Source organism: Salvelinus fontinalis, chromosome 34 (assembly GCF_029448725.1).
Source record: "Salvelinus fontinalis isolate EN_2023a chromosome 34, ASM2944872v1, whole genome shotgun sequence".
Lineage (NCBI taxonomy): Eukaryota > Metazoa > Chordata > Actinopteri > Salmoniformes > Salmonidae > Salvelinus > Salvelinus fontinalis.
Genome location: NC_074698.1, coordinates 26,348,629 through 26,361,947, shown reverse-complemented (window position 1 = coordinate 26,361,947; position 13,319 = coordinate 26,348,629). Strand labels below are relative to the sequence as shown.

Genomic DNA, 13,319 nt, shown 5'->3' with positions numbered 1-13,319 from the left:
CTAGTAGTTTAAACAGACACCTCGGTGCATTCAGCATGTCAACACTTCTTACAAAAACAAGTAGTGGTGAAGTCAATCTCTCCTCCACTTTGAGCCATGAGAGATTGACATGCATATCATTAATGTTAGCTCTCCGTGTACATTTAAGGGCCAGCCATGCACCCTGTTCTGAGCCCATTGTAATTTTCCTAAGTCCCTCTAGGTTCCTCATTCTTCAACTCAAAATTAGTGTAAATGCCATATCTTCAACTGAATGTTCTTGTTTTGCAGGTGTTGTTGTGATATCAGACTGGATCAGTCACATTCTCATGTGAAAAGACAAGGAGATACTGTTAAATCTCTGAGTTTACAATGGCAAGGTTCTTCATGCACTGCATAAGGCAGAAACCAGGCAAAACTCTGAAGTGGATTGGGAGCGTTGACTCTGGTTAAACAGATGTTCCAGACTACTCATACTAAGGATAGTTCACCCTGAATGAGGACTTCTCCACAAGCACACAGCTCTTAGCGGCCAAGAGTCTGGGATCAGAGGACTCTGCTGTTTATTATTGTGTTTGACAGACACACTGATTGAAGCTGGTGAAGCAGCTGTATAAAAACCCCTAACAACATGGATAGGTGGTGTATTACTTTCTTTGTGTCACACTAGAATAATACTGAGGATCATTACTGTAAATAATACAACAATATCACAAAGCACTACACAATAAACGACTCCAGCATCTAACATTCAAACTACACAATCAAACTATCGCTTGCCCAGTCTTGTCACACAAACAAGTAATTGTCAAAGTATCCAGAACATGTTCCCCATCTCTGAGTTCTCTATTTAATCTCTTTGTGATCTTCCCACCCAGTGAGGAGGAGTCAATGCAAAACTCTGGCCTCTTCCATCACTACTTATCTCACTGCAGAGTGGAAGAGAGGGGCTGAACCTTTGAATACTAGACTGAGTGATAGACACTGAAAATAGTCAAACATGTTTAACAAAGATTACATAATAGGGCTACTGCTAATGGTTATAGGACTGTCAGGTAAACACTTTGTTTTTACTTTCAACAGATGGTTGTGTGTACTTAAAAGCTCTTCTTCAAGTTTGAAATACTCTCTTTTTATCAACAGATGTTCATGGTCAGAGGCTGATTCAGTCTGGACCAGTAGTTAAAAAGCCTGAAGAACCACACAAACTGACCTGCACAGCCTCTGATTTAGACATGAATAACTACTGGATGGCTTGGATCAGACAGGCTCCTGGGAAAGGACTGGAGTGGGTTGCAACTATTACCCATGACAGCAGAAGCACTTACTACCCCCAGTCTGTTCAGGGTCGGTTCACCATCTCCAGAGACAATAGCATGAAACAGGTGTATCTCCAGATGAACAGCCTGAAGACTGAAGACTCTGCTGTTTATTATTGTGCCAGAGACACAGTGACACAGGAGGCTGCAGGGCTGTACATAAACTGATCAAGCACTTCTCTCACTGGAGTAGTCTTAATGGTATGTAAGACAGACAATAAACTGAGGATCCAGCATAAGTGTATTCACAGCATACCGTTCCTCATCAAGCTCAATGAAGCTTAAACCCCTCTGGCCATGTTAGTCAGTAAATATAATCTTGATGACAGCTTATTTACATTCACTTGTATATCAGTCTAATCCAATCAGGGGTTTGAATTACTGGTAGGAATTAATGTCCTCATTGAGCATAATGAAATGTAAACAGGGAATTTTGATAGCAGATTTTTACTGTTATATGAAAAGAGTAATATGCCATGTACTGTATATACTGTATCTTTGGTGGACACCGATAGTTAGATTATCTCCATTTGTGCATCAATGATAATGATTAGAATAACATACTGTACACCACGAGCAGAACAGAACCATTCATAATGCTGCACAATGCATTCCATAAGAAATAATTGTATTATTACGATAAAAAGTATGTTCTACTCAACATGTCACATTGGTACTAGTAATTTACTAACTGTACTTCTGCATTAATCCTAAATCTCAGACTTGGATGCAAATCAATTCCCCTCTTTGTACAGTATATGTAGAAGGGTCTGTCTCTCCTTCACCTAGTTGGAGTAAATAAGTATTGTTCCCATCAGTTCAGCTTCCACGCAATCCATGTTCCCTGCATCTCTGATTCTGCTGCTTGCACCTGCCTCCTGTTTATTTTTTAAATAAATATTACTATAACACAGTCAAGCTTCCTCAACTTATCATGTACCTGATGTTAGACCATTTTCAAATATCTCAATCCCCCCACAGGTGTGCACGGTATTGTTGACCCAGAACTCAGCAGCCAAGCTCAATGGTTGTAAAGCCCAGAGAGTCTTGGAGCGTCACCTGTAAGGTATCTGGGTATTTTATCTGTGATGAGAGCTATACCACAGACTGGATTAGGCATCCTGTAGGTAAAGCTATATAATGGTTCAGATGGAAACTCCAAGGGTTCCTTGAAAAGCAGGTTCAGCATCTCCAAAGATGGTTCCAACAACATAGTGACTTTAGAAGGGCAGAGAATTCAAACTGAAGACACAGATGTGTATTACTGTGTCAGATATAATGACACACAGTGGTGTGAAGCAAGCATGACCTGTACAAAAACAACAAAGATGTCTGTCACATGGAACCATCGTTCCCTAAGGATTACCCAGTTCACATTGTCACAGTCAAAATAGACACTTCCTGGGAATGAGATAAACTGTCTGAAAAGCTTTCTACATAATTAGAATCATGTATCTGCAATCATATTTTAACCATGAATAACAAACATGTGCATCTAAGTACAAAATTGTTTCATGTTTATAAGCAGGTTATAAGTAGATTTTTTAATTAAGCGATACAAAGTTTGTTCTTTGTTAAATTAGTGATAAAGATTGTGAACATCCAAACCATTCATAATGATACTGACTAAATAACAGCTATTAAAGGTTAAACCATTCATAATGATGCTGACTAAATAACAACTATTAAAGGTTAAACCATTCATACTGATGCTGACTAAATAACAACTATTAAAGGTTAAACCATTCATAATGATGCTGACTAAATAACAACTATTAAAGGTTAAACCATTCATAATGATGCTGACTAAATAACAACTATTAAAGATTAAACCATTCATAATGATGCTGACTAAATAACAACTATTAAAGGTTAAACCATTCATAATGATGCTGACTAAATAACAACTATTATAGGTTAAACCATTCATAATGATGCTGACTAAATAACAACTATTAAAGATTAAACCATTCATACTGATGCTGACTAAATAACAACTATTAAAGGTTAAACCATTCATAATGATGCTGACTAAATAACAACTATTAAAGATTAAACCATTCATAATGACGCTGTCTAAATAACAACTATTAAAGGTTAAACCATTCATAATGATGCTGACTAAATAACAACTATTAAAGATTAAACCATTCATACTGATGCTGAATAAATAACAACTATTAAAGATTAAACCATTCATAATGATGCTGACTAAATAACAACTATTAAAGATTAAACCATTCATAATGATGCTGACTAATTAATTAACAACTATTAAAGGTTAAACCATTCATAATGATGCTGACCACATAACAACTATTAATGAAGGTTAAACCATTCATACTAATGCTGAACAAATAACAATTATGTTGAGTTAGGTGAAAATTAAAACATTATTATAAGAAAGGCTTATTGTAAGAAAGGTATATAGCAGTTATAAAGAATTGTAATAGCAAGATTTAGGTAAAATGTTCTAATTCAAAATAATAAATACATTTTCTATAATATATATTACATAACAGTTTCCTGAAGGTAAACAATATCATAAAATATTCTAAGAAATAATAGATATGTGTATTATCACCTATCCACAACCATCTGAATGTGTTGCTGTCCTCAAAGAGCAGGTGTGTTGTGCTGGTGGGAGGTTTTTGTTATGGTGTGTATCACTGTGACTATATGGGGGCCACAGTGATATTACGCCGTACAAAAACCCCTTTGCTCCTGTATGGACACATGAACACTGAACAAGTCAAATAAACACCTCCCAGGACAATGGTACCAATGTAACCCTGATGAAACCTCACCATAAACATGATTTTTGCCATAGCCATGATATTTGGTTTTATACTGCAACACTTAAATCCATACATTTGCAAACAACTGTTACAAAACTGACAATGGATACACCTTTTGTCAGAAACAATAGTCCACCAAATCATAGATGAATATGATACTGTAAGAGTCTTTAGTAGTGTTATATTATATTGTATTATGGATGGTTTTATGTTTCTTATACCTCACTGAGAGCAGAGTCATATGGAATCCCTATGGAGATGTGAAGGAGGTGTTTTTGTGCTGGGGTATATCACTGTGATATGGGCTGGGGGGCACAGTGAAATGAGGCTGTACAAAAACCTCAGAGACAAAACCTGCATTATATCTGCCTGAAGATTGGGACAATGGGGAGAAACCATACAATATTCTTCCAATGATCGTCTGATATTGATATAACGCCATTGTAAATTGTTTTACATTTTTAAAAAGTATATTTTGATGGAGTGATGTCATGACATGGACCTGAGCATATTTTTTTTTAAATGTATGCAAAACGGAATTCACAACATCTGTCCTTAAGGAATCAGGTGTATGATAGTATTACGATATTGCATTATATTTTATTCCGTTGGATTCAGAATCGTGACTTTAAAGCTGCCTATTGAAGTGCAGGGTTTTTGTACAGGCAGTGAATGGAGACATAGCACTGTGATGCTTTTGACTACTGGGGAAAAGGGACACAAGTCACCGTCTCAACAGGTAAGCAAACTTAAATGTATGATATCCATCGAATGTTTAATTTTCCCATTCTATTTTGAGTGTAGAAAGAACATATTTTTGTCTTTTGCATTTTTCAGATGCAAAATGTCCTTGAATAGACCTGTTCATAGTCCACTAAAGAAATGGTTTACATCAATTTGCTTATTTCCTTGAAAGTCAAATAGTTCCTCAAATTCTAGGTTCTGCTGTTGTAGAATGATGCAGAAATGTGTTTCCTAAAGTCTTATAAATAGAAAACCATTCCTTCCTCAGAATTTTTTTTACAGTCTACGAGAAAATGTTATATATTGTGGAAATACATTGTTGACCAAGTGTGACTCTGTGACAATGTAGTATCTATTTAGATTTGTTTTTACAAACCAATGTACTTTGAAGTTATCAAGATTAGTTGAAACCGATTGGTGTAAAGAGGGTAGTTTTTGTACTGCTTGGCATATGCCCTTGTCACACTGTGTATGGATACTTTGACTATTGGGGGAAAGGAACAATGGTCACAGTATCATCAGGTAAGCCATTGTTTTTGTGTGTTTTTTTCATGCAATCAAATTGTTGTAGTTTGAAGATAAATCATTGTTTTATGGAGAAAAGTAGACATTACTACTTGGATAACGTTGTTTGTGTAGCACACCTAGGTAAAGCAGTATATTGTTTGTTCATCTGTCCACATACGTCTTTCACTTTTTGCGATTGATGTTTATTTAGTGGATTATGTAGGCTTTGCTTTAGGTCAAAAATGACCATGTGAAAATGAAAATGTAGGCTATTCATATGGGAGTCAAACACATAAACTGATTATAGGTATAATAATAAGAGTTCATCTTAGCCTATATTGAATTGAGTGTTAATTTGCATCACCTTAATCCATATACATAATTGAATAAAAAGGTTTTATTAGAGAAACAGTATGTTTTATTTTACAGTTCTGTTTTCACTGGTAAATGTGTCTACAATTGAATGTGTTAATGTTTTTTTAATTGTGCCTTTCTGTATTATGCCTTTTCTAAAATGTTTATTCTATTCTACTGAGCCAGTTACTTTATGTTCGTATTCTTATCTTTTAGTATTTCTTCTTGTTGTAGCATTGTTGAGAAGGAACCTGAAAGTAAGGTTTTTGTAGATGGTGTATTTGTATCCTATCCTGTACATACAACTAATATACTAGAAACGTAGTGGTAGTTACACATCAAAGAATACAAGACAACCAACTACATGGAACTAAATGGTGCCTTATAGTGCACGATTAAATGAACAAGTAGTTCTCAGGTTATAACTGTGTAATGACCATTTTACCATGGTAATTCCTAGTAGTTACCTGGTCATTTTGTACATTCAAATCAAGTGTTACCTTTCTTTCTTTCTTTCTTGCAGCAGCCACAGCCACCCCTACTCTATTCCCTCTTATGAACTGTGGAACCGCTTCTAACAATGTCTACAGCATCGGTTGTCTCGCTACCGGCTTTTCACCTTCCTCACTCACATTCAAGTGGAAAGATGCCAGCGGGAGTCCGCTGACGGACTTCGTCCAGTACCCGGCAGTCCAGAGTGGGGGAGCCTACACAGGAGTCAGTCAGCTCCGTGTGGCTGAGAACGTCTGGGGAAACTCAAAGTCTTTCATTTGTTCTGTGGAACATCTTGGAAAGGAAACGACAGCAGTCATCAATAGACCAGGTAAGATCTGGTCATTATATTGCATTTTTTGTTGGTTCTATTTTTCTAAAGATTGCATTTTAATGTTTGTGATGTAAACTATTTCTGTTTAGAAAACCTGATTATAAAATGATACTTGGTGTTTACCCTGGATGTCTTATTTCAATAAGGGGTTAAACTAACATGCAGACATTTTTTTTACCTCCCGCTACACAGTCCTAAAGTCTCCAACAGTGTCTTTGCTGTCGGGGCCCATTGGCACCACCCAGTACCTGATGTGTATGATTGAAGATTTCACCCCCAATAAAGTCACTGTCACCTGGAAGAAGAATGACATGGAGGTGGAGGGCCAAATCACTACTGTAGGCAAACAGCTGTCAGGCCTCTACTCAGGCAGCAGTCTGCTGAAGGTCAACAACACTGACTGGAACAACAAGGTCAAGTACAGCTGTGTGGTGCAGCACCAGGGACCACCCACCATCAAGACAATCTCCAAAACAGGTCTGTATATAGGAGAAGACTGTACTACAATTGATGTCATGCTCACATACAGTATGTCTATTATTTAGTGTAGTTCCTCATCAGGAACATTAACATGTCCTGCTTTCACATTGCTGCTCTCCCTTTCAGAACCACTGACGGTGACTCTGAACCCACCAAGTGTGAAAAAGGTGTTCTTGGACAACCAAGCAGTGCTGGACTGTGTCATCAGTGGTACAGACCAGGACACAGTGTCTGGTACCACTATCACCTGGCAGTTCAATGGACAGGACAAGATGGATGGCATCGATCTGAAAGATATTGAATCAAAGGGCAACCTGAACAGCAGGGTCAGTACTCTGACCATAGACCAGAAGGACTGGACCAAAGTGAAGACAGTCCAGTGTTCTGCCATGAAGAGTGGTGAAGACACACCGGTCATTCAGGACATCAGCTTCACCAAAGGAAGTAGGTCACTGAGACATCTCAATGTGGTTGTGATAAGTGGTCACCTACTCCAGTATCTGGAGAGGGAGACACAGGATGTGCAGACTTTTGCTCCAGCCCAGCGCTAACACACCTGAGTCAGCAAATCAACTAATCATTAACTAATCATCACCTTTGCTTAGTTGAATCAGGTGTGTTAGTGCTGGACTAGAACAGAAACCTGCACGCCCCTGTGGCGCTCCAGAACCAGGGTTAAGGACCACTAAGTTGATTTTAAACTGATATTCACATACTGGTTTTCATACGTACTTACACATCCATGAGTGTAACGTTTCTCCTTAAAATCAATCCTCTTGCAGGTGAAGCCCCTTCAGTGTCCGTCCACCTTCTCCCGGAGGAAGACACCAGGAAGGAGAAGACTGTGACTCTGGTGTGCCTGGTGGTCATCCCGTCTCTCTATGACGTCTACATCATGTGGCAGGTGAACAGCAGCCAGTACCAGGAGGGGGTCACCAGCCCTCCTCAGAAAACCCAGAAAGGCGACTACTTCGTCACCAGCGTCTTCACCACCACTAAGAAGGAGTGGGAGGGAAACTCGGTTTTCACATGCGCCGTCAAAGACCTCAGCTCGGACAACAATACCACACCTCAGGGGAGGAATGTGTCAAAGTCCTTGGGTAACTCATGTGAAGACAAGTGATATTAATCTGTGTGTGTTGTGTCGTTGTGTCTCCTTATTGACTCCTCTGTGGGTCAGAATAGCCAATTACTAGGCGTGTCCCCTGTTGTTTGATGTCATTGTTGTTGTCCTTGAGTTAAAGTTAACATGTTAGTGTTGTCATTGTTTTGTTGACTGTAAACATATTGTCTAATGTGATATTGTCCAGTCTACTGTTTTGTAAAATGTCAGTCCTATTGCACAGTCTTGTGTTGCCATTGTTGTCCTTTGTCATTGTTCAATGTGTCTTCCTAATGTGGAGGCTGGCTAATAAACAATACAGCATATGAGATCACATGGTTTGGTGTTCGTATATCAATTACTTCAAGTCTTACAAAATATACTGGTCTATTGTACATATAAAAACTGAATGCAGACAATTGTTTTGTCATGAAAAGACAACATCACTGAATAGCCTACATAGTAGTACTATACTCACAGTAAGGTGGTCATGGATGTACTATTTAATGTTTAGGTGTAGCTTGATATAATGTGAGTGGGTGTGCATGTTAATATTAGGCCAAGTCTGCCCAGCTCAGTTGCATGTGCTCTTTGTGTGTTGATGTGTGTGTCTGTGTGTGTCCATATAATTTGAGCTCATGTAGCTCATGTACGATAAAGACTAATACAGGTGTACAATATCAATGAACACATGAATATACAGACACACACACGAACAAGCAGACACACATGAACACACACACACACACACACGCAGACACAAGTGTATGTCCGTTCCTCACCAGCTGTCTCTCTCCCTGTTCTCAGAGAACATCCTACTGACTGAGCCTGAGGCGGGCTTCGCTCTGAGCTGCACGGACAACGTTGAGGATGAGTTCGGCAGCCTGTGGTCCACCACCTCCTCCTTTATCATCCTCTTCCTTCTCTCCCTCACCTACAGCACAGTACTCAGCCTCGTCAAGGTACTGACACCGCTTATTTATTGTGATTGTAGACTTCTGATGAAGACCATTGGCAGCTGAAACGTCACGATTTGAAATAAAAAAATAACGTATCAAGTGTTTGTTTGTTTATTGTCTGTTTATTGTAATAACCTGTATCTGTCTCTCCCTCCTTTCAGATGAAGCAGTGAAGAACACATGATGGACTGTAGAGATAGATGTGTCTAGATTAGAAAGATAGTGGTCTGAGATGGTTTTGGCGTACAGTAGTGTTCTTTAGTAATAATGTTATGTACAGTGGGGAGAACAAGTATTTGATACACTGCCGATTTTGCAGGTTTTCCTACTTACAAAGCATGTAGAGGTCTGTCATTTTTATCATAGGTACACTTCAACTGTGAGAGACGGAATCTAAAACAAAAATCCAGAAAATCACATTGTATGATTTTTAAATAATTAATTTGCATTTTATTGCATGACATAAGTATTTGATCACCTACCAACCAGTAAGAATTCCGGCTCTCACAGACCTGTTAGTTTTTCTTTAAGAAGCCCTCCTGTTCTCCACTCATTACCTGTATTAACTGCACCTGTTTGAACTCGTTACCTGTATAAAAGACACCTGTCTACACACTCAATCAAACAGATTCCAACCTCTCCACAATAGCCAAGACCAGAGAGCTGTGTAAGGACATCAGGGATAAAATTGTAGACCTGCACAAGGCTGGGATGGGCTACAGGACAATAGGCAAGCAGCTTGGTGAGAAGGAAACAACTGTTGGCGCAATTATTAGAAAATGGAAGAAGTTCAAGATGACGGTCAATCACCCTCGGTCTGGGGCTCCATGCAAGATTTCACCTCGTGGGGCATCAATGATCATGAGGAAGGTGAGGGATCAGCCCAGAACTACACGGCAGGACCTGGTCAATGACCTGAAGAGAGCTGGGACCACAGTCTCAAAGAAAACCATTAGTAACACACTACGCCGTCATGGATTAAAATCCTGCAGCGCACGCAAGGTCCCACTGCTGAAGCCAGTGCATGTCCAGGCCCGTCTGAAGTTTGCCAATGACCATCTGGATGATCCAGAGGAGGAATGGGAGAAGGTCATGTGGTCTGATGAGACAAAAATAGAGCTTTTTGGTCTAACTCCACTCGCCGTGTTTGGAGGAAGAAGAAGTATGAGTACAACCCCAAGAACACCATCCCAACCGTGAAGCATGGAGGTGGAAACATCATTCTTTGGGGATGCTTTTCTGCAAAGGGGACAGGACGACTGCACCATATTGAGGGGAGGATGGATGGGGCCATGTATCGCGAGATCTTGGCCAACAACCTCCTTCCCTCAGTAAGAGCATTGAAGATGGGTCGTGGCTGGGTCTTCCAGCATGACAACGACACGAAGCACACAGCCATGGCAACTAAGGAGTGGCTCCGTAAGAAGCATCTCAAGGTCCTGGAGTGGCCTAGCCAGTCTCCAGACCTGAACCCAATAGAAAATCTTTGGAGGGAGCTGAAAGTCCGTATTGCCCAGCGACAGCCCCGAAACCTGAAGGATCTGGAGAAGATCTGTAGGGAGGAGTGGGCCAAAATCCCTGCTGCAGTGTGTGCAAACCTAGTCAAGAACTACAGGAAACGTATGATCTCTGTAATTGCAAACAAAGGTTTCTGTACCAAATATTAGATTCTGCTTTTCTGATGTATCAAATACTTATGTCATGCAATAAAATGCAAATTAATTACTTAAAAATCATACAATGTGATTTTCTGGATTTTTGTTTTAGATTCCGTCTCTCATAGTTGAAGTGTACCTATGATAAAAATTACAGACCTCTACATGCTTTGTAAGTAGGAAAACCTGCAAAATCGGCAGTGTATCAAATACTTGTTCTCCCCACTGTATATATCCAATACATTATTGATTATGATTGATTAGTATTGTTTTTCTCACTATTATACATTCATTGTAGTGATATGTTATTTTTCATTCATTGATTTCTATTGTACAGTATCTTTAATTATAAAGTGTATCCTGTGAAGTCTGTGTCCTTTTTCATTAAATAAAATCTAACTTTTAGCTAGACATTTTACTGACACATCCACTGGATGCTAATGCTGGGAGAAGGACAAGTCCTATATTGTGTTTGGGGCGGCAGGTAGCCTAGTGGTTAGAGCGTTGGGCCAGTAACGTTTGTTCTGCCCCTGAACAAGGCAGTTAACCCACTGTTCCTAGGCCATCATTGTAAATAAGAATTTGTTCTTAACTGACTTGCCTGGTTAAATAAAGGTAAAATAAAAATACATTGCCTATTGAAGTGTTTCTGCTTGGCAGTTTTTTATGTAGACCATTTACAGCTGTACTTCCTCCCAGGACAGATTAAAACAACGTTAGGCTATATCCGCAATACACAACTAAGACTTCAACATTCTGTTATCAGTTGATCTGAGGTGGTTTCTTGGTTCTCTAACTTGTCTAATAATAGTGTCATGCAAAAGCAGCTTCCTCTCTCTCTATCCCCTTGATACCACACCTGTGTCACTGAAACTGTCCAGCAACTGCCAGGGCCACAAATACACTTCCTTGAAAGAAGAGAAACACTGCATGTACCAAAGCAACGCACCCACACATCAACACCAGCACACACACATATACTGTATATGTCAGTGCTTTGATGATTATTATTATAGTTGTTGATTATTTGGTAACTTAGATCAATGGTTCCCAACCGATGTGCCGCCGCACACTGGTGTGAGTTGAGGAACTCTCAGGTATGTTTTGAAACATTTCCTGATCATGATTTAAAAAATGGAACACTCACAAAATGTCTGCACATGGAGTTGTGACTTGGGAGCACTAGTGGAGGTCAGATAATTCATTCAATGGAACATGGTTACATCTGTAACGTTGTTTCACGTCCAGTGTCCTCAGGCTGTTGAGGGGCACGTAACAAAGGGGGGTTCCATTAAGTTAACATATGTAAATGTTTAAAGATGGTCATAACATGGATCATTTATCTATTTGATTTTTAATTTTAGGACTCCTTTAGGTATTTGATCAAATATTGAATTTGGCTTTTACTGCAAGTCCACAGAAATGCATTGAATAACACATTTATAAAATGCAAAACATACACATCTATCAAAAGAAATTTGGTTTTGAAGTGTCTGTCCAATATCTAGGAGATATGAGAAAGCTCAGGATTTTCATATTTTTTCACCCGGTACCGTGTTACCTTTATGACACTCGTGGGGGTTGTAGGACAAAACTGAGAACACCATTGTGTTTGTGAGAGTCTCATCTTGTTGGCCAATCCATTCAGACACTGCAGATTTTCATGAGAAGACAGATTTTTGAGATGTCTCCTGGTCTGGCAAACAGCACTGTAGCTCTGCGCCTTTCCACCGCAGATGCCAAAGGCAGCCCATAAACATTTTAATTAATTCATTAAAAATTAAACTGACAGATTAAATTGACTGATTTTTGTTTTGTTTTTGTAATGTTAACCCCGGACCAATCGACTCTTAAAGACAAATTAACGCTCAAGAGTACGAAACTATGAAAACTATTAACATATTTCAAGTAAAATAAAATAGATGATTTTCAGAATGGATCAGATGTGATCATTACAACTAAATGAATTAATTAATAGGGACATTTTACATGTGCCACAGAATTTTATATCCCATCACAGTTGTGAACCACTGACTTAGATACAGGTCACTTTCTATGTGTGTATATGTGTGTAAATACTACTGTAATGAATACTCAGGGAGAAAAAGGTGTAGATTCACACGCAGAGCACGGCAGATGTTTATTATGCCTTAGCAGAAGGCAGGTATCATGGTCACAGGCAGGTATCATGGTCACAGGCAGGCAATGGTCAAACACAGGCAGGCAATGGTCAAACACAGGCAGACAATGGTCAAACACAGGCAGACAATGGTCAAACACAGGCAGGCAGTCAAAAACAAACAATACCTCACAACCATACGAACAGAAAGAACTGAACTAAATAGGGAGCTGATGAGACCAGGTGAGAAATGAACACAGGTGAAATCAATGAACAAAAATGAAAGACAGGGCTACGTTCCAGAACACAAAGAAACAAGGGTACGTTCCAGAACACAAAGAAAAATAACACAAGGTTGACTAAGAAAAGAAAGCAGAACCTTACAACTACTGGAGACTAGCAGGCTGCCAGGGCATCAGAGCTGCTATCAACAGCAACACCTGTATTCAGCGCATGAGGCTACTTCTGCTAACAACT

The 13,319-nt window shown here is 39.3% G+C and overlaps 1 gene segment (V, D, J or C); it reads left to right on the top strand.

Moving 5' to 3' along the window:
* Window positions 1-5,277: 5,277 nt before the first annotated feature.
* LOC129833624 (Ig mu chain C region membrane-bound form-like) lies at window positions 5,278-9,339 on the top strand. The segment is given in 7 exon segments: window positions 5,278-5,362; window positions 6,225-6,524; window positions 6,720-7,004; window positions 7,134-7,451; window positions 7,790-8,107; window positions 8,917-9,071; window positions 9,230-9,339. Coding segments are annotated over 7 exon segments (1,407 nt in total).
* Window positions 9,340-13,319: the final 3,980 nt, after the last annotated feature.